The 23,558-nt window shown below is 56.1% G+C and overlaps 1 protein-coding gene across 2 annotated transcripts in view; it reads right to left on the bottom strand.

The window, feature by feature from the left end:
• GPT (glutamic--pyruvic transaminase) overlaps positions 1-21,498 on the bottom strand; it is a 45,270-nt gene extending 23,772 nt beyond the window's left edge. For both annotated transcript variants that reach the window (XM_090138177.1, XM_090138178.1), the window contains exons 1-6: positions 21,418-21,498; positions 12,905-13,025; positions 9,597-9,686; positions 8,976-9,081; positions 6,248-6,378; positions 5,230-5,473 (exon numbers count right to left, since the gene is read on the bottom strand). In XM_090138177.1, coding sequence (XP_089994303.1) covers positions 5,230-5,473; positions 6,248-6,378; positions 8,976-9,081; positions 9,597-9,686; positions 12,905-13,025; positions 21,418-21,491 — 766 coding nt within the window. In that variant the 5' untranslated portion in view covers positions 21,492-21,498. The remainder of the gene's footprint in view (positions 1-5,229; positions 5,474-6,247; positions 6,379-8,975; positions 9,082-9,596; positions 9,687-12,904; positions 13,026-21,417) is intronic.
• Between the last annotated feature and the right edge of the window lie 2,060 nt (positions 21,499-23,558).

Here is a 23,558-nt window from a genome sequence, read left to right as displayed (position 1 = left end):
TGGGGTGGGATGGAGATTGGGGTTGGGCTGGGATTGGGGTGGGGTTGAGGTTGGGGTTGGGTTGGGGGTTGGGATTGGGGTTGGGGTTGGGATTCGGATCAGGGTTGGGATTGGGATTGGGGTTGGGATTGGGGTTGGGGTTGGGATTGGGATGGGATTGGGGTTGGGATGGAGATTGGGGTTGGGGTTGGGATTGAGGTGGGATTGGGGTGGAGATTGGGGTCAGGGTTGGGATTGGGGTTGGGATTGGGGTTGGGGGTGGGATTTCGGTTGTCCCAGTAGGACAGTGAGATCCCAAAAGGACAATGGGATCCCAACCCCAAAAGGACAGTGAGATCCCAAAAGGACAATGGGATCCCAACCCCAAAAGGACACTGAGATCCCAAAAGGACAATGGGATCCCAACCCCAAAAGGACACTGAGATCCCAAAAGGACAATGGGATCCCAACCCCAAAAGGACAGTGGGATCCCAGTAGGACTCTGCTCTCCCGATCCCAATAGGTTTCTGTTGTTCTCACCCCATAGCCCCCATTGTCCCCATACCTCCCACACCCCATAACCCCTCCAAACCCCATAACCCCCACACCCCATAACCTCCCCATACCCCATAAATCCCCCATAACCCCCCACACCCCATAACAGCCCTATTACCCCCCCATACCCCATAACCCCACAATGCCCCATAACCGCATTTATATCCCATAACCCCCATAATCCCCATATCACCCCATAACCCCATATAACCCCACACACCCCACAGCCCCAAATAACCCCATAAAACCCCCATAACAACCCATCACCCCGTTTAACCTCATTTAACCCCATAGCACCCCATAACCCCAAACCCCGTAACACCCTATAACATCCCATATAACCCCACATAGCCCCATAACCCCATATAACCCCATAACCCCACATAACCCCATATGACCCCACATAACCCCATATGACCCCATAAAGCCCCATAAAACCCCATAACCCCATAGAACCCCGTAGAACCCCATAACCCCATATGACCCCATATGACCCCATTTAACCCCATAACACCCCATATAACCCCATATAACCCCATAGAACCCATAAAACCCCATATAACCCCATAGAACCCCATAACCCCATAGAACCCCATACCCCCATACAACCCCATAACCCCATATATCCCATATGACCCCATATAACCCCATATGACCCCATAACCCCATATGACCCCATACATCCCATAATAACCCCATATGACCCCATATAACCCCATATGACCTCATAACCCCATATGACCCCATAACCCCACACATCCCATAATAACCCCATAACCCCATACATCCCATAATAACCCCATATGACCCCATAACCCCATATGACCCCATAAAACCCCATAAACCCATAAGCCCATATGATCCCATACGACCCCATAACCCCACACATCCCATAATAACCCAATAACCCTATATAACCCCATATAATCCCATATAACCCCATATAACCCCATAATCCCATAAGACCCCATACGACCCCATAATCCCATAACCCCATATAACCCCATTTGACCCCATATGACCCCATAACCCCACACATCCCATAATAACCCCATTACCCTATATAACCCCATAACTCCATAACACCCCATATGACCCCATAACCCCACATAACCCCATAGAAACCCATATGACGCCATAACCCCACACATCCCATAATAACCCGATACGACCCTATAACCCCATAACCCCATAGAACCCCATAACCCCACACGATCCCATAACCCCATACATCCCATTATAACCTCATATAACCCCATAACCCCGTATAGCCCCATAAAACCCCATATGACCCCATACGACCCCATAACCCCACACATCCCATAATAACCCCATAACCCCATAACCTCATAACCCCATATGAACCCATATAACCCCATACGACCCCATAACCCCACACATCCCATAATAACCCCATAACCCCACACGACCCCATAACCCCACACATCCAATAATAACCCCATATAACCCCATAACCCCATATAACCCCATAAGACCCCATATAACCCCACATGACATCCCATAATAACCCCATAACCCCATACGACCCCATAACTCCATATAACCCCATTTGACCCCATATGACCCCATAAACCCATATAATCCCATATAACCCCATAACCCCACACGACCCCATAACCCCATATAACCCCATAACCCCATAACCCCATAAAACCCCATATAACCCCATAACCCCATAACCCCATATAACCCCATTTGACCCCATAACCCCATATAACCCCATATGACCCCATAACCCCATAAGACCGCATAAAACCCCATATGACCCCATAACCCCACATGACCCCATAACCCTACACATCCCATAATAACCTCATAACCCCATATAACCCCATAACTCCATATTACCCCATAGAACCCCATAACCCCATATGACTCCATAGAACCCCATAACCCCATATGACCCCATAACCCCATATAACCCCATATAACCCCATATGACCCCATAACCCGACACATCCCATAATAACCCCATAACCCCATATAACCCCATAACCCCATAAGACCCCATATGACCCCATAACCCCACACATCCCATAATAACCCCATAGAACCCCATAACCCCACACGACCCCATAACCCCACACATCCCATATAACCCCATAACCCCACACGACCCCATAACCCCATACATCCCATAATGACCCCATATAACCCCATAACCCCATACATCCCATAATAACCTCATATAACCCCATAACCCCGTATAGCCCCATAAAACCCCATATGACCCCATATGACCCCATAACCCGACACGTCCCATAATAACCCCATTACCCCATATAACCCCGTAACTCCATAAGACCCCATATGACCCCATAACCCCACATAACCCCATAGAAACCCATATGACCCCATAACCCCATAAGACCCCATATGACCCCATACGACCCCATAACCCCATATAACCCCATAACCCCACACACCCCATAACCCCATAACCCCATATGACCCCATATAACCCCCCACATCCCATAATAACCCCATAACCCCACACATCCCATAATAACCCCATATGACCCCATACGACCCCATATAACCCCATATGACTCCATAGAACCCCATAACCCTATATGACCCCATAACCCGACACATCCCATAAAACCCCATATAACCCCATATAACCCCATAAAACCCCATATGACCCCATAGAACCCCATACGACCCCATAATCCCATATAACCCCATATGACCCCATATAACCCCATAATCCCATAATACCATAACCCCATATGACCCCATAACCCCATAGAACCCCATAGAACCCCATAATGCCATAACCCCATATGACCCCATAACACCATAGAACCCCATAACCCCATAGAACCCCATAGAACCCCATAAGCCCATATGACCCCATACGACCCCATAATCCCATATAACCCCAGAACCCCATACGACCCCATAACTCCACACATCCCATAATAACCCCATAACCCCACATAACCCCATAACTCCATATAACCCCATAGAACCCCATATAATCACATAACCCCATATAACCCTATATGACCCCATAACCCCATATGACCCCATAATCCCATATAATCCCATATAACCCCATATGACCCCATAACCCCATAAGACCCCATTTGACCCCATAATCCCATAACCCCATAAGACCCCATATGACCCCATAACCCCATAAGACCCCATATAACCCCATAACCCCACATAACCTCATATGACCCCATAACCCCACACATCCCATAATGACCCCATATGACCCCATAACCCCATAGAACTCCATACGACCCCATAATCCCATAACCCCATAATGACCCCATATGACCCCATAACCCCATATAACCCCATAACCCCATATGACCCCATAACCCCATATAATCCCATATAACCCCATATAACCCCATATGACCCCATAACCCCATATGACCCCATAATCCCATATAATCCCATATAACCCCATATAACCCCATAACCCCATAAGACCCCATTTGACCCCATATAACCCCATATGACCCCATAACCCCATACGACCCCATAACCCCATATAACCCCATAACCCCATATGACCCCATAACTCCATATAACCCCATTTGACCCCATATGACCTCATAATCCCATATAATCCCATATAACCCCATAACCCCACACGACCCCATAACCCCATAACCCCATATAACCCCATAACCCCATAAGACCCCATATAACCCCATAACCCCATATAACCCCATATGACCCCATAACCCCATAAGACCGCATAAAACCCCATATGACCCCATAACCCCATACGACCCCATAACCCCACACATCCCATAATAACCCCATAACCCCACACGACCCCATAACCCAATACATCCCATAATGACCCCATATGACCCCATAACCCCATATAACCCCATAACCCCATAAGACCCCATATAACCCCATATGACCCCATAACCCCATAAGACCCCATTTGACCCCATAACCCCACATAACCCCATACGACCCCATAACCCCATATAACCCCATATGACCCCATAACACCATATGACCCCATAATCCCATATAATCCCATATAACCCCATAACCCCATAAGACCCCATTTGACCCCATATAACCCCATATGACCCCATAACCCCATAACCCCATAAGATCCCATATAACCCCATAACCCCATATAACCCCATACGACCCCATAACCCCACACATCCCATAATAACCCCATATGACCCCATAACCCCATAAGACCCCATTTGACCCCATAACCCCATATGACCCCATAACCCCATATAACCCCACATGACCCCATATAACCCCGTACGACATCCCATAATAACCCCCTGCATCCCATAATAACCCCATAACCCCACCCATCCCATAATAACCCCACCCATCCCATAATAACCCCCCACATCCCATAATAACCCCATACGACCCCATAACTCCATAAGACCCCACATGACCCCATATAACCCCTTACGACATCCCATAATAACCCCACCCATCCCATAATAACCCCCCACATCCCATAATAACCCCATAACCCCACCCATCCCATAATAACCCCACCCATCCCATAATAACCCCATATGACCCCATAACCCCATATGACCCCATATAACCCCACACGACATCCCATAATAACCCCCCACATCCCATAATAACCCCACCCATCCCATAATATCCCCAGCCATCCCATAATAACCCCCCCCCCCCCGCCCCCGATACCCGTCGGGTTCCCAGGGTTGATGACGCACAGCGCCCTGGGACAGCAGCGCCCCCTGGCGTCTTTGACGACGCGCCGCAGTTCCGTCACGTCCAGCCGCCATTGCTGCTCTTCGCACAGCTCGTACGGCAGCTGTACGGCACCCAGCTCCGCCAGGGCGGCGCCATAGAGCGGATATTGGGGGACCGGAATCAGGACGCCGCTTAGCGACGGGCCGGAACCCCACAGCAGCAGCTTCAGGATCGTCTGCGGGGCATGACGGGATGCGGGCCGCGGGGGGGGATGGGATATGGGGGGGTTGTGTGGGGAATTATGGCATAGGGGCGCGGGGGGTGATGGGATGCGGGGCGCGGGGGGTGATGGGATGCGGGGGGGTTGTGTGGGGAATTATGGCTTAGAGGCGCGGGGGGTGATGGGATGCGGGGCGCGGGGGGTGATGGGATATGGGGGGGTTGTGTGGGGAATTATGGCATGGGGCGCGGGGGGTGATGGGATATGGGGGGGTTGTGTGGGGAATTATGGCTTAGAGGCGCGGGGGATGATGGGATACGGGGCGCGGGGGGTGATGGGATATGGGGGGGTGTGAGGAATTATGGCATAGGGGCGCGGGGGATGATGGGATATGGGGTATTATGGGATGTCTGGGGGGTCCTATGGGGTCTATGGGGTTTTATGGGGTTTATGGGGTTCTATGGGGTTTTATGGGGATCTATGGGGTTCTATGGAGTTGTGTGGGGTTCTATGGGGTTTTATGGGGTTTATGGGGTTCTATAGTGTTTATGGGGATCTATGGGGTTTTATGGGGATCTATGGGGTCTATGGGGTAATATGGGATTTATGGGATTCTATGGGGTTGTATGGGGTTTTATGGGGGTGTATGCATATCGGGCCATATAGGGCCATATAAGGCCATATAGGGCTATATGGGGGCGCTATGAGGCCATGCGAACACATGGGGCCATATAGGGCCATACGGGGACGCGATGGGGCCGTATGGGGCCGTATGGGGTCGGGACGCACCACGATGGCCTCGCTGGCCCCGGAGGACAGGAAGATGTTTTGGGGACAGGCAGGGAATCCATCGCGGCGCTGCAGGAACTGCGCCACGTCCTCCCGCACCGCGTCCAGCCCCGCACTGCTGCTGTACGAACCTGCGGACCCCACAGACACCCCATAGCCACCCCATAGCCGCCCCATAGAGACCCCATAGCCGCCACATAGTGACCCCACAGACACCCCATAGCCGCCCCATAGCCGCCCCATAGAGACCCCATAGCCACCCCATAGAGACCCCACAGACACCCCATAGCCGCCCCATAGCCACCCTATAGAGACCCCACAGACACCCCATAGCGATCCCATAGCCAACCCATAGCCACCCCATAGCAACTCCACAGCCACCCTATAGCCACCCCATAGTGACACCATAGTGACCCCACAGCCACCCCAGAGCCACCCTATAGCGACCCTATAGTGACCCCATAGCCACCCCATAGCTGCCCCACAGCGACCCCATAGCTACCCATAGCCACCCCATAGCCACCCCATAGTGACCCCACAGCCACCCCATAGCGACCCCATAGCCACCCCATAGCCACCCTATAGCGACCCCATAGTGACACCATAGTGACACCATAGTGACCCCATAGCCACCCCACAGCCACCCTATAGCCAGCCCATAGCTGCCCCATAGAGACCCCATAGCCACCCCAGAGTGACCCCATAGTGACCCCACAGCCAGCCCATAGCTGCCCCATAGCGACCCCATAGTGACCCCACAGCCACCCCATAGCCACCCCATAGCGACCCCATAGTGACCCCATAGTGACCCCATAGCCACCCCAATGGCCCCATAGCCACCCCATAGTGACCCCATAGCTGCCCCATAGCAACCACATAGAGATCCCATAGTGACCCCATAGCCACCCTATAGCCACCCCATAACCTCCCCACAGCCACCCCATAGTGACCCCCCATAGAGACCGCAAAGCCACCCCATAGCCACCCCATAGCGACCCCATAGTGACCCATAGCCACCGCACAGTGACCCCATAGTGACCCCATAGCCACCCCATAGCTGCCCCACAGCCACCCCATAGCCACGCCATAGCCACCCCAAGTGCCCCATAGCCACTCCATAGCGACCCCATAGCCGCCCCAATGGCCCCATAGGGACCCCAGCAGCCCCATAGGGATCCCAGTGCCCCCAATGCCCCCGTTGCCCCCATTGCCCCCAATGCCCCCGTTGCCCCCATTGCCCCCATTGACCCCATTGCCCCCATTGCCCCCATTGCCCCCATTGTCCTCCTTTCCCCCACTGCCCCCACTGCCCCCACTGCCCCCAATGCCCCCATTGCCCCCATTGCCCCCATTGCCCCCAATGCCCCCGTTGCCCCCGTTGCCCCCAATGCCCCCAATGCCCCCATTGCCCCCAATGCCCCCGTTGCCCCCGTTGCCCCCGTTGCCCCCAATGCCCCCGTTGCCCCCGTTGCCCCCATTGCCCCCATTGCCCCCATTGCCCCCATTGCCCCCAATGCCCCCGTTGCCCCCGTTGCCCCCGTTGCCCCCAATGCCCCCATTGCCCCCAATGCCCCCGTTGCCCCCGTTGCCCCCGTTGCCCCCAATGCCCCCGTTGCCCCCGTTGCCCCCGTTGCCCCCAATGCCCCCATTGCCCCCATTGCCCCCAATGCCCCCAATGCCCCCATTGTCCCCATTGCCCCCAATGCCCCCGTTGCCCCCGTTGCCCCCATTGCCCCCATTGCCCCCAATGCCCCCGTTGCCCCCGTTGCCCCCGTTGCCCCCATTGCCCCCAATGCCCCCGTTGCCCCCGTTGCCCCCAATGCCCCCATTGCCCCCAATGCCCCCGTTGCCCCCAATGCCCCCGTTGCCCCCGTTGCCCCCGTTGCCCCCGTTGCCCCCAATGCCCCCGTTGCCCCCGTTGCCCCCGTTGCCCCCATTGCCCCCATTGCCCCCATTGCCCCCAATGCCCCCGTTGCCCCCGTTGCCCCCGTTGCCCCCAATGCCCCCAATGCCCCCATTGCCCCCAATGCCCCCATTGCCCCCAATGCCCCCATTGCCCCCAATGCCCCCATTGCCCCCATTGCCCCCAATGCCCCCAATGCCCCCATTGCCCCCAATGCCCCCAATGCCCCCAATGCCCCCAATGCCCCCATTGCCCCCAATGCCCCCAATGCCCCCATTGCCCCCAATGCCCCCAATGCCCCCATTGCCCCCAATGCCCCCAATGCCCCCAATGCCCCCAATGCCCCCAATGCCCCCAATGCCCCCATTGCCCCCAATGCCCCCAATGCCCCCAATGCCCCCAATGCCCCCATTGCCCCCATTGCCCCCAATGCCCCCAATGCCCCCATTGCCCCCAATGCCCCCATTGCCCCCATTGTCCCCATTGCCCCCAATGCCCCCATTGCCCCCATTGCCCCCATTGCCCCCAATGCCCCCATTGTCCCCAATGCCCCCATTGTCCCCATTGCCCCCAATGCCCCCATTGTCCCCATTGCCCCCATTGCCCCCATTGCCCCCATTATCCCCAATGCCCCCATATCCCTACTGACCCCAATGCCCCCAATGCCCCCACTGCCCCCATTGCCCCCATTGCCCCCAATGCCCCCAATGCCCCCATTGCCCCCAATGCCCCCATTGCCCCCAATGCCCCCAATGCCCCCATTGCCCCCAATGCCCCCATTGCCCCCATTGCCCCCATTGCCCCCATTGCCCCCGTTGCCCCCACCGACGCTGTGCCCCCCGCACTCCTGCAGCAATCTCCTCGCTCTCGCTTTGGCGTCTTCTGGGAAATCCCCGTTCAGGAGTTCGGGGTAAACGCACAGAGCGGCCACCTGGGGGGGGGGTCAAAGGTCACACAAGGGGGGGTCAAAGGTCACACGGGGGGGGTCAAAAGTCGCTCGTGGTCAACGTGGAGTCACATGGGGTCACGTGGGGTCGTGGGGACACCACACCCCCCCCACCCCCCGCCCCAAATGAGTTCAGGCCCCACCTGATGGTCGTCTGGGGGTCACGTGGGGGTCAAAGGTCAGATGGGGTCACACGGGGTCACGTGGGGTCATATGGGGTCATGGGGGGGTCGCAAGGGGTCACAGGGAGTCATAGGGACACCCCACCCCCTTCATTGGGGAATAGGGACAGTGAGACCACCTTGGGGTCATGTGGGGGTCAAAGGTCACAGGGGTCACACGGGGTCACGTGGGGTCACAACAGGTCACATGGGGACGCCCCATCCCCCACCCCATGAGCTCAGGGGGCGGGGACAGCGAGGCCACGTGGGGGTCACACAGGGGTCACGTGGGGGGCAAAGGTCACACGCGGGGTCAAAGGTCAAAGGTCACGCGGTCACCTGGCGCAGGAAGGTGATGGGTTTCTGCCCCATGGCCTGAGCATCCCCAAGGTTGGCCCGAATGACCTCTGTGAAGGGGTGGGGGACGCCCTGGGGGGGGCAGAGAGAGGTCATGTGGGGTCACGGGGTCACGGAGGGGTCACGGGGTCATATGGGGTCACGGGGTCATATGGGGTCACGGGGTCATATAGGGATGATGGGGTTATGGGGTCATATAGGGGTCATAGGGTCATATGGGGGAGATGGGGTCACGGAGGAGTCACGGGGTCATATAGGGGTCATGGGGTCATATGGGGGTGATGGGGTCACATAGGGGTCATGGGGTCATGGAGGGGTTATGGGGTCACATGGGGTCATGGGATCACGGGGTCATGGAGGGGTCATGGGGTCTTGGAGGGGTGATGGGGTCATATGGGGTCACGGGTCATATGGGGTGATGGGGTCACGTGGGGTCATGGGTCATGGAGGGGTCATGGAGGGGTCATGGGGTCATATTGGGGCTAAGGGATCATATAGGGGTCAAGGGGTCATGGAGGGGTCACGGGCTTATGGGGTCACGGAGGGGTCATGGGGTCATATAGAGGTCATGGGGTATTGGGCTTATGGAGGGGTCATGGGGTCATATGGGGTGATGGGGTCACATAGGGGTCATGGGGTTATGGGGTCATGGAGGGGTCACGGGGTCATGGAGGGGTGACGGGGTCATATAGGGGTCACAGGGTCATATAGGGGTTATGGGGTCATATGGGGGTGATGGGGTCACATAGGGATCATGGGGTTACGGGGTCGCAAAGGGGTCATGGGTTTATGGAGGGGTCATGGGGTCATATAGGGGTCACAGGGTCATATGGGGGAGATGGGGTCACATAGGGGTCACAGAAGGGTTATGGGGTCATGGAGGGGTCATAGGGTCATATAGGGGTCATGGACGGATGTAGGGGTCATGGGGTCATATGGGGTGATGGGGTCACATAAGGGTCATGGGGTTATGGGGTCATGGAGGGGTCATGGGGTCATGGAGGGGTGACGGGGTCATATGGGGTCACGGGGTCATAAAGGGGTGATGGGGTCACATGGGGTCATGGGGTTATGCGTCATGGAGGGGTCACGGGGTCCTGGAGGGGTCATGGGGTCATGGAGGGGTCACGGGGTCATATAGGGGTCATGGGGTCACGTGGGGTCATGGGTCATGGAGGGGTCATGGGGTCATGGAGGGGTCACGGGCTTATGGGGTCATGGAGGGGTCAGGGGTCATGGAGGCGTGATGGGGTCACATAGGGGTCATGGGGTTATGGGGTCATATAGGGTTCATGGGGTCATATAGGGGTCATGAGGTCATATAGGGGTCATATGATGGTGATGGGGTCATATAGGGGTCACGGGGTCACATGGTCACATAGGGGTCATGGGGTCACGGGGTCATATGGGGGTCATGGGGTCATATGGGGGTTAAGGGGTCACATAGGGGTCATGGGGTCACAGAGGGGTCATGGAGAGGCCATAAAAGGTCTCATGCAGGGCTCCCATATAGGATCCCATATGCGATCCCATATAGGGGTTTCATACAAGGATCCCATATAGGGTCCCCTATAGGAACCCTGAGAGGATCCCATATAGGATCCCATAAAAGGATCCCATACAGAGGCCATATATGGCCAAATATTGGGATCCCATATAGGATCCTATATAGAATCCCATATAAGGGTCACACAGGGGTCCCATATAGGGTCCCATATAGGATCCCATCGAGGATCCCATACAGAGGCCATATATGGCCATATAATGGGGTCCCATATAGGATCCCATATAGGATCCCATATAAGTGTCACACAGGGCACCCATATAGGATCCCATATAGGATCCCATAAAAGGGTTCCATACAGAGGCCATATATGGCCATATACTAGGATCCCATACAAAGATCCCATATAGGATCCCATATAAGGGTCACACAAGGGTCCCATATAGGATCCCATGGAGGATCCCATATAGGATCCCATATAAAGGTCCCATACAGAGGCCATATATGGCCATATATTGGGGTCCCATACAAAGATCTCATATAGGATCCCGTATAAGGGTCACACAGGGGTCCCATATAGGATCCCATGGAGGATTCCATATAGGATCCCATACAGGGGTCCCATACAGAGGCCATATATGGCCATATAATGGGATCCCATATAGGATCATATATAGAATCCCATATAAGGGTCACGCGATTGTCCCATATAGGATCCCATATAGGATCCCTTACAGGGATCCCATACAGAGGCCATATAAGGTCCCACATAGCATCCCTTATAGGATCCCATATAGGATCCCATACAGGGGCCATATATGGCCATATATTGGGGTCCCATATAGGATCCCATATAGGATCCCATATAAGTGTCACACAGGGGTCCCATATAGGATCCCATATAGGATCCCATACAGGGATCCGATACAGAGGCCATATATGGCCAAATATTGGGATCCCATATAGGATCCTATATAGAATCCCATATAAGGGTCACACAGGGGTCCCATATAGGATCCCATCGAGGATCCCATACAGAGGCCATATATGGCCATATATTGGAGTCCCATATAGGACCCATATAGAATCCCATATAAGAGTCACACAGGGCACCCATATAGGATCCCATATAGGATCCCATAAAAGGGTTCCATACAGAGGCCATATATGGCCATATACTAGGATCCCATACAAAGATCCCATATAGGATCCCATATAAGGGTCACACGAAGGTCCCATATAGGATCCCATATAGGATCCCATATAAAGGTCCCATACAAAGGCCATATATGGCCATATATTGGGGTCCCATACAAAGATCCCATATAGAATCCCATATAAGAGTCACACAGGGTTCCCATATAGGATCCCATATAGGATCCCATATAAGCATTCCATACAAAGGTCATACATGGCCATATATTGGGGTCCCATACAAAGACCCCATATAGGATCCCATATAAGGGTCACACAAGGGTCCTACATAGGATCCCATATAAGGATCCCATACAGAGGCCATATATGGCCAAATATTGGGGTCCCATTTAGGATCCCGTATAGAATCCCATATAAGGGTCACACAGGGCTCCCATATAGGATCCCATATAGGATCCCATACAGGGATCCGATACAGAGGCCATATATGGCCATATAATGGGGTCCCATATAGGATCCTATATAGAATCCCATATAAGGGTCACACAGGGCACCCATATAGGATCCCATGGAGGATCCCATATAGGATCCCCTATAGGGTCCCTTATAGGGCGCCCTATAGGGCGGTTACCTGGCTGAGCTCCCTCTCGAGCTGTAGGGCCTGTTGTAGGATCGGCCCCCGCACGGCGTAACGGACCCGCAGAACTGCGGGGTTCAGCCTTGTAGGGCCCAGCACCCCGACGGCGCCGCGTCTGTGGGGTGGGATATGGGGTCAGGTGTGGGGTCGGGGCTATATGGGGTCAGGTATGGGGTCAGGTGTGGGGTCAGGGCTATATGGGGTCAGATATGGGGTCAGGTGTGGGATATGGGGTCAGGTGTGGGGTCGGGGCTATATGGGGTCGGGGATGGGGTATGGGGTCGGATATGGGGTCAGGTGTGGGGTCGGGGCTATATGGGGTCCGGTATGGGGTCAGGTTTGGGATATGGGGTCAGGTGTGGGGTCGGGGCTATGTGGGGTTGGGTATGGGGTCAGGTGTGGGGTCGGGGCTATATGGGGTCTGGTATGGGGTCAGGTTTGGGATATGGGGTCAGGTGTGGGGTCGGTGCTATATGGCGTCGGGTACGGGGTATGGGGTCGGGGACGGGGTCACGTGTGGTGTCGGGGCTATATGGGGTCGGGGATGGGGTATGGGGTCGGGGACGGGGTCACGTGTGGTGTCGGGGCTATATGGGGTCGGGGATGGGGTATGGGGTCGGGGACGGGGTCACGTGTGGGGTCGGGGCTATATGGGGTCAGGTATGGGGTCAGGTGTGGGGTCGGGGCTATATGGGGTCAGGTATGGGGTCATGTGTGGGGTCAGGGCTATATGGGGTTGGGTATGGGGTCAGGTGTGGGATATGGGGTTACGTGTGGGGTCGGGGCTATATGGGGTCGGGGATGGGGTATGGGGTCGGATATGGGGTCACGTGTGGGATATGGGGTCGGGTGTGAGGTCAGGGCTATATGGGGTCGGGTATGGGGTCAGGTGTGGGGTCGGGGCTATATGGGGTCGGGTATGGGGTCAGGTGTGGGGTCGGGGCTATATGGGGTCGGGTATGGGGTCAGGTGTGGGGTCGGGGCTATATGGGGTCGGGTATGGGGTCAGGTGTGGGGTAGGGGCTATATGGGGTCGGGGATGCGGTCAGGTTTGGGATATGGGGTCTGGTGTGGGGTCTGGGCTATATGGGGTCAGGTATGGGGTCAGGTGTGGGGTATGGGGTCAGGTATGCGGTCAGATATGGGGTATAGGGTCATGGGGTCACGTGTGGGGTCAGGGCTATATGGGGTCAGGTGTGGGGTCTGGGGTTGGATATGGGGTCACGTGTCGGGTCGGATATGGGGTCACGTGTGGGGTATGGGCTATATGGGGTCACGTGTGGGGTATGGGGTGGGATATGGGGTCAGGTGTGGGGTCGGGGCTATATGGGGTCAGGTGTGGGGTATGGGGTCGGGGCTATATGGGGTCAGGTATGGGGTCACGTGTGGGGTCAGGGCTATATGGGGTCAGATATGGGGTCAGGTGTGGGATATGGGGTCAGGTGTGGGGTCGGGGCTAAATGGGGAAAGGTGCGGGGTATGGGGTCGGATATGGGGTCACGTGTGGGGTATGGGGTCGGGTATGGGGTCAGGTGTGGGGTCAGGCCTATATGGGGTCGGGTATGGGGTCACGTGTGGGGTCGGGGCTATATGGGGTCGGGGATGGGGTCACGTGTGGGGTCGGGGCTATATGGGGTCAGGTGCGGGGTATGGGGTGGGATATGGGGTCAGGTGTGGGGTTTGGGGTCGGGTATGGGGTCACATGTGGGGTCGGGGCTATATGGGGTCGGGTATGGGGTCAGGTTTGGGATATGGGGTCAGGTGTGGGGTCGGGGCTATATGGGGTCGGGTGTGGGGTCAGGTGTCATGTATGGGGTCAGATATGGGGTCAGGTGTGGGGTCGGGGCTATATGGGGTTGAGTATGGGGTCACGTGTGGGGTCGGGACTATATGGGGTCGGGGATGGGGTCAGGTTTGGGATATGGGGTCAGGTGTGGGGTCGGTGCTATATGGGGTCGGGTACAGGGTATGGGGTCGGGGACGGGGTCACGTGTGGGGTCGGGGCTATATGGGGTCCGGTATGGGGTCAGGTGTGGGGTCGGGGCTATATGGGGTCGGGGATGGGGTCACATGTGGGATATGGGGTCAGGTGTGGGGTCGGGGCTATATGGGGTCCGGTGTGGGGTATAGGGTGGGGTATGGGGTCAGGTATGCGGTCAGATATGGGGTATAGGGTCATATATGGGGTCACGTGTGGGGTCAGGGCTATATGGGGTCGGGGATGGGGTCAGGTGTGGGGTCAGGGCTATATGGGGTCAGATATGGGGTCAGGTGTGGGATATGGGGTCAGGTGTGGGGTCGGGGCTATATGGGGTCGGGGATGGGGTATGGGGTCGGATATGGGGTCACGTGTGGGGTCGGGGCTATATGGGGTCGGGGATGGGGTCAGGTGTGGGATATGGGGTCAGGTGTGGGGTCGGGGCTATATGGGGTCGGGTGTGGGGTTTGGGGTCGGGTATGGGGTCAGGTGTGGGGTCGGGGCTATATGGGGTCAGATATGGGGTCAGGTTTGGGATATGGGGTCAGGTGTGGGGTCGGTGCTATATGGCGTCGGGTACGGGGTATGGGGTCGGGGATGGGGTCACGTGTGGGGTCGGGGCTATATGGGGTCAGGTGCGGGGTATGGGGTGGGATATGGGGTCAGGTGTGGGGTTTGGGGTCGGGTATGGGGTCACGTGTGGGGTCGGGGCTATATGGGGACGGGTATGGGGTCATGTGTGGGGTATGGGGTTGGCTATGGTGTCAGGTGTGGGGTCAGGGCTATATGGGGTCACGTGTGGGGTATGGGGTCGGGTATGGGGGCACGTGTGGGGTCGGGGCTATATGGGGTCGGGGATGGGGTCACGTGTGGGGTCGGGGCTATATGGGGTCAGGGATGGGGTCACGTGTGGGGTCGGGGCAAAATGGGGTGGGATATGGGGTATGGGGTCAGATATGGGGTCAGGTGCGGGTTATGGGGTCGGATATGGGGTCAGGTGTGGGGTCGGGGATATATGGGGTCACGTGTGGGGAATGAGGTGGGATATGGAGTCATGTGTGGGGTCGGGGCTATATGGGGTCAGGTATGGGGTCAGGTGTGGGATATGGGGTCGGATATGGGGTCAGGTGCGGGGTATGGGGTCAGATATGGGGTCAGCTGTGGGGTATGGGGTCAGATATGGGGTATGGGGTCAGTATGGAGTACGGGGTCAGGTATGGGGTCAGATGTGGGATACAGGGTTGGATATGGCGTCAGGTATGGGATATAGGGTCTGATATGGGGTCAGGTGTGGGGTTGGGGGTATATGGGGTCAGCTGTGGGGTCAGGTGCAGGATATGGGGTCAGGTATGGGGTCAGCTACAGGATATAGGGTGGGATATGGGGTCAGATATGGGGTCAGATATGGGGTCAGATATAGGGTACGGTGTCAGGTATGGGGTGTGGGGTCAGATATGGGGTGTAGGGTGGGATATGGGGTCAGCTATGGGATGTGCAGTCAGGTATGGGGTATATGGGGTCAGATATGGGATATAAGGTGGGATATGGGGTCAGATATGGGGTATGGCTTCAGATATGGGGTGTGGGGTCAGACGTGGGGTCAGATATGGGATATAAGGTGGGATATGGGGTCAGATATGGGGTGTGAGGTCGGATATGGGGTCAGATATGGGATGTGGCGACGGATATGGGGTCAGATATGGGGTATGGGGTCAGATATGGGGTGTGGGGTCAGATATGGGGTCAGATATGGGATATAGGGTGGGATATGGGGTCAGATATGGTATATAAGATGGGATATGGGGTCAGATATGGGGTGTGGGGTCAGATACAGCACATAGGGTGGGATATGGGGTCAGATATGGGGTGTGGGGTCAGATATGGGGTCAGATACGGGATATAGGGTGGGATATGGGGTCACATATGGGATATGGCGTGGGATATGGGGTCAGATATGGGGTCAGATATGGGGTGTGGGGTCAGAAATGGGATATAAGGTGGGATATGGGGTCAGATATGGGGTCAGATATGGGGTGTGGGGACAGATATGGGGTGTGGGGTCAGATATGGGGTGTAGGGTGGGATATGGGGTCAGCTATGGGATGTGCACTCAGGTATGGGGTATATGGGGTCAGATATGGGATATAGGGTGGGATATGGGGTCACATATGGGATATGGCGTGGGATATGGGGTCAGATATGGGGTGTGGGGTCAGAAATGGGATATAAGGTGGGATATGGGGTCAGATATGGGGTCAGATATGGGGTGTGGGGACAGATATGGGGTCGGTTATGGGATATGGGATCGGATATGGGGTCAGATATGGGATATAGGGTGGGATATGGGGTCAGATATGGGGTCAGATATGGGGTGTGGGGCCGGATATGGGGTCAGATATGGGATATAAGGTGGGATATGGGGTCAGATATGGGGTCAGATATGGGGTGTGGGGTCAGATATGGGATATAGGGTGGGATATGGGGTCAGATATGGGGTGTGGGGTCAGATATGGGGTCAGATATGGGGTCAGATATGGGGTGTGGGGTCAGATATGGGATATAGGATGGGATATGGGGTCAGATATGGGGTGTGGCGACGGATATGGGGTCAGATATGGGGTATGGGGTCAGATATGGGGTCAGATATGGGGTGTGGGTCAGATATGGGGTTGGATATGGGATATGGGGTGTGGGATATGGGGTGGGCTATGGGGCGGGGTTTGGGGCGTGCAGTGGGGGTACAGGGTTGGATAACAGCCACCCCATAACAGCGCTGCCCCATAACCCTCCACAGCCCCATAGATTCCCGTCCACCCCATAGATCGCCCCATAGCGCCCCATAGGGCCCCACTGTGCCCCATAGGAACCCCATAGAAATCCCATACAAACCCGAGAGTGCCCCATAGAAACCCCATAGAAACCCCATGGCGCCCCATAGAGCCCCACTGCGCCCCATAGAACCCCATAGAAACCCCATAGAGCCCCCTAGAAACCCTATAGTGCCCCATAGAAAGCCCACAGCACCCCATAAACCCCATAGAGTCCCACAGAAACCCCATAGGAACCCCATAGAAACCCTATAGTGTCCATTCGGCCCCATAGAAACCCCATAGAAACCCCATGGTGCCCCATAGAACCCAACTGTGCCCCATAGGAACCCCATAGAAATCCCACAGAAACCCTATAGTGCCCCATAGAAACCCCATAGAAACCCATAGTGCCCCATAGAGCCCAACTGGGCCCCATAGAAACCCCACAGAAATCCCACAGAAACCCTATAGTGCCCCATAGAAACCCCATAGAAATTGATAGTGCCCCATAGAGCCCAACTGGGCCCCATAGAAACCACATTGTGCCCCATAGAAACCCCATAGCGCCCCATAGAACCCAATAGGAACCCCATAGCGCCCCATAAAAACCATATAGTGCCCCATAGAAACCCCATAGAAACCCCATAGAGCCCCATAGAGCCCCATAGCGCCCCCTAGAAACCCTATAGTGCCCCATAGGAACCCCCTCAGCACCCCATAAACCCCATAGCGCCCCACAGAACCCCATAGGAACCCCAGAGCGCCCCATACAGCCCCACTGTGCCCCATAGAAACCCCATAGAGGAACCCCACTGTGCCCCATAGGAACCCCATAGAAACCCCATAGAAACCCCATAGAACCCCATAGAACCCCATAGAACCCCACAGAAACCCCATAGGAATTCCATAGAAATCCCATACAAACCCTATAGTGCCCCATAGAAACCCCATAGAGCCCCACGGAAACCCCATAGAAACCCCAGAGTGCCCCACAGAGTCCCACTGCGCCCCATAGAAACCCCAGGGTGCCCCATAGGAACCCCGTAGAAACCCCATAGTGCCCCATAAACCCCATAGAGCCCCTCTGTGCCCCATAGAAACCCCATAGAAACCCTATAGTGCCCCACAGAAACCCCATAGAAACCCCATGGAGCCCCATAGAGCCCAACTGTGCCCCATAGGAACCCCATAGAAACCCCATAGGAACCCCATAGAAACCCCATAGAAACCCCATAGAAACCCTATAGTGCCCCATAGAGCCCCACTGCGCCCCATAGAACCCCATAGAGACCCCATAGAAACCCCATGGAGCCCCATAGAGCCCCACTGCGCCCCATAGAAACCCCATAGAGACCCCATGCCGCCCCATAGAAACCCCATAGTGCCCCATAGAGCCCAACTGTGCCCCATGGGAACCCCATAGCGCCCCATAGAGCCCCACTGCGCCCCATAGAACCCCCTAGAAACCCCATAGAGCCCCCTAGAAACCCTATAGTGCCCCATAGAAAGCCCGCAGCACCCCATAAACCCCATAGAGTCCCACAGAAACCCCATAGGAACCCCATAGAAACCCCATAGTGCCCCATAGAAACTCCATAGAAAACCCATAGTGCCCCATAGAGCCCAACTGTGCCCCATAGGAACCCCATAGCGCCCCATAGAAACCATATAGTGCCCCATAGAAACCCCATAGAGCCCCATAGAGCCCCATAGCGCCCCCTAGAAACCCTATAGTGCCCCATAGGAACCCCCTCAGCACCCCAAAAACCCCATAGCGCCCCACAGAACCCCATAGGAACCCCAGAGCGCCCCATACAGCCCCACTGTGCCCCATAGAAACCCCATAGAGCCATAGAGAAACCCCACTGTGCCCCATAGGAACCCCATAGCGCCCTATAGAAACCCCATAGCGCCCACAGAACCCCATAGCGCCCCACAGAACCCCATCGGAACCCCATAGCGCCCCATAGCGCCCCATAGAGCCCCATGGCGCCCCATAGGACCCCATAGAACCCCATAGGAACCCCATAGAAACCCCATAGCGCCCCATAGAGCCCCATAGAAACCATATAGCGCCCCACAGAAACCCCATAATTGCCCCATAGAGTCACACTGTGCCCCATAGAACCCCACAGAAACCCCATAGAAACCCCATAGAACCGCATAGGAACCCCATAGAAACCCCATAGAAACCCCATAGTGCCTCAGAAACCCCATAGAGCCCCATAGCGCCCCATAAACCCCATAGAGCTCCACAGTGCCCCATAGAAACCCATACAAACCCATAGGAACCCCATAGGAACCCCATAGCGCCCCATAGAAACCCCATAGAACCCCATAGGAACCCCATAGAAAACCCCATAGAAACCCCATAGAAACCCCATAAAACCCCATAGAAACCCCATAGAGCCCCATAGAACCTTATAGGAACCCCATAGAACTGCATAGAAACCCCATATAAATCCCATAGAAACCCCATAGCGCCCCATAGAACCCCATAGGAACCCCATAGAGCCCCCTAGGAACCCTATAGCGCCCCTTAGAAACCCCATAGCGCCCCATAGACCCCATAGAGCCCCATAGAACCGCATAGAAACCCCATAGAAACCCCATAGAAACCCCATAGAAACCCCATAGGAACCCCATAGGAACCCCATAGGAACCCCATAGAACCCCATAGGAACCCCATAGTGCCCCATATCGCCCCACAGAGTCACACTGTGCCCCATAGAGCCCCACAGAAACCCCATAGAAATCCCATAGAAATCCCATAGAACCGCATAGAATCCCATACAAACCCCATAGGAACCCCATAGGAACCCCATAGAAACCCCATAGAGCCCCCTAGGAACCCCATAGCGCCCCACAGGAACCCCATAGAAATCCCATAGAACCGCATAGAATCCCCATAGAAACCCCATAGGAACCCCATAGAGCCCCATAGAACCGCATAGAAAACCCCATAGAAACCCCATAGAAACCCCACAGACCCCATAGACCCCATAGCGCCCCATAGAAACCCCATAGGAACCCCATAGCACCCCATAAACCCCATAGAGCTCCATAGTGCGCCATAGAACCCCATAGAAACCCCATAGAAACCCCATAGGAACCCCATAGGAACCCCATAGGAACCCCATAGAACCGCATAGAAAACCCCATAGAGCCCCACAGCGCCCCATAGAACCCCATAGGAACCCCATAGAAACCCCATAGAAACCCCATTGAAACCCATAGGAACCCCATAGAACCCCATAGGAACCCCATAGCGCCCCATAAACCCCATAGAGCTCCATAGTGCCCCATAGAACCCCATAGAAACCCCATAGAAACCCCATAGAACCCCATAGGAACCCCATAGAAACCCCATAGAACCGCATAGAAACCCCATAGAAACCCCATAGAACCCCATAGGAACCCCATAGAAACCCCATAGAACCGCATAGAAAACCCCATAGAACCCCACAGCGCCCCATAGAACCCCATAGGAACCCCATACAAACCCCATAGGAACCCCATAGGAACCCCATAGGAACCCCATAGCGCCCCATAGAACCTCATAGAAAACCCCATAGAAACCCCATAGAACCGCATAGAAACCCCATAAAAACCCCATAGGAACCCCATAAAAACCCCATAGGAACCCCATAAAACCCCATAAAACCCCATAGAAACCCCACAGCGCCCCATAACCCCGCTATGGGGCGGCCCCCCCATACTCGTCCTCCTCGTCCTCCATGGGTCCGGACCCCACGTGGCCGCCCCACCCCACAACTGCCCTTATCGACCCCATATGGCTTTGGGGCGGGGCTCTTATAGGGCCGCCCCAAAAACAACCCCCCCCTCCCCCTCCCCGACCCCATAGAGACCGGCAAGGAAACGGCGGGCTGCTATGGGGCGGCTATGGGGCGGTTATGGGGCGGATATGGGGCGGCTATGGGGCGGTTATGGGGCGGATATGGGGCGGCTATGGGGCGGATATGGGGCGGTTATGGGGCGGTTATGGAGTGGCTATGGGACACTATAGGGTCGCTATGGGGTGGCTATGGGGTTTCTATGGGGCGGCTATGGGGTGGCTATGGGGCGTTATAGGGTGGCTATGGGGCGGCTATGGGGCGCTATAGTGTGGCTATGGGGTCGCTATGGGGCGGCTATGGGGTGGCTATGGGGCACTATGGGGTGGCTATGGGGCGGCTATGGGGTGGCTATGGGGCACTATGGGGTGGCTATGGGGTGGCTATGGGGCGCTATAGGGTGGCTGTGGGGCGGCTATGGGGCACTATAGGGTGGCTATGGGGCGGCTATGGGGTGACCATGGGGTGGCTATGGGGCGGCTATGGGGCGGCTATGGGGCCGCTATGGGGCGGCTATAGGGTGGCTATGGGGCACTATAGGGTCGCTATGGGGTGGCTACGGGGCACTATAGGGTGGCTATGGGGCCGCTATGGGGCGCTATGGGCTGGCTATGGGGTGCTATGGGGCGGCTGTGGGGTGGCTATGGGGTGGCTATGGGGCGCTATATGGTGGCTATGGGGCGGATATGGGGCGGCAGTGGGGCGGCTATGGGGCACTATAGCGTGGCTATGGGGCGGATATGGGGTTTCTATGGGGTTCTATGGGGCGGCTATGGGGCGGCTATGGGGTGGCTATGAGGCGCTATAGGGTGGCTATGGGGCAGCTATGGGGTGGCTATGGGGCAGCTATGGGGCCCTATAGGGTCACTATGGGGTGGCAATGGGGCGCTATAGGGTGGCTATGGAGTGGCTATGGGGCGGCTATGGCGCGGCTATGGGGCGGCTATAGGGTGGCTATGGGGCAGCTATGGGGTGGCTATGGGGCGCTATAGGGTGGCTATGGGGCGGCTATGGGCCACTATAGAGTGGCTATGGGGCGGATATGGGGTTTCTATGGGGTTCTATGGGGCGGCTATGGGGCGGCTATGGGGTGGCTATGGGGCGCTATAGGGCAGCTATTGGGTGCTATAGGGTGGCTATGGGGCGCTATGGGGTGGCTATGGGGTGGCTGTGGGGCCGCGATGTGGCACTATGGGGTGGCTATGGGACACTATGGGGCTGCTGTAGCGTGGCTATGGGGTGGCAATGGGGCGGCTATGGGGTGCTATAGGGCGGCTATGGGGTTTCTATGGGATTCTATAGGGTGGCTATGGGGTTTCTATAGGGTGGCTATGGGGCGGCTATGGGGCACTATATGGTGGCTATGGGGCGGCTATGAGTGGCTATGGGGCAGCTATGCGGTGGCTATAGGGCCCTATAGGGTCACTATGGGGTGGCTATGGGGCACTATAGGGTGGCTATGGGGTGGCTATGGGTTTCTATGGGGCACTATGGGGTTTCTATGGGGTGCTATAGGGTGGCTATGGGGCGGCTATGGGGCGCTATGGGGCACTATGGGGTTTCTATGGGGTGCTATAGGGTGGCTATGGGGCGCTATGGGGTGGCTATGGGGCGCTATGGGGTGGCTATGGGGCCGCTATGGGGTGGCTATGGGACGCTATAGGGACGCTATAGGGACGCTATAGGGACGCTATGGGGTGGCTATGGGGCACTATAGGGTGGCTATGGGGTGGCTATGGGCCACTATGGGACATTATAGGGTCGCTATGGGGCTGCTATGGGCCACTATGGGGCGGCTATGGGGCACTATAGGGTGGCTATGGGGTTTCTATGAGGCTCTATGGGTCACTATGGGGTTTCTATGGGGCAGCTATGGGGCGGCTATGGGGCGGATATGGGGTGCTATAGGGTGGCTATGGGGTGCCTATAGGGCGGCTATGGGGCTGCTATGGGACGCTATAGGGACGCTATAGGGACGCTATGGGGCGGCTATAGGGTGGTTATAG

This window comes from Phasianus colchicus, chromosome 3, assembly GCF_987193195.1.
Source record: "Phasianus colchicus chromosome 3, bPhaCol1.hap1.1, whole genome shotgun sequence".
NCBI classification, from domain to species: domain Eukaryota; kingdom Metazoa; phylum Chordata; class Aves; order Galliformes; family Phasianidae; genus Phasianus; species Phasianus colchicus.
The sequence above is the reverse complement of the archived record's forward strand: the minus strand, read 5'-3'. Positions and strand labels throughout refer to the sequence as shown.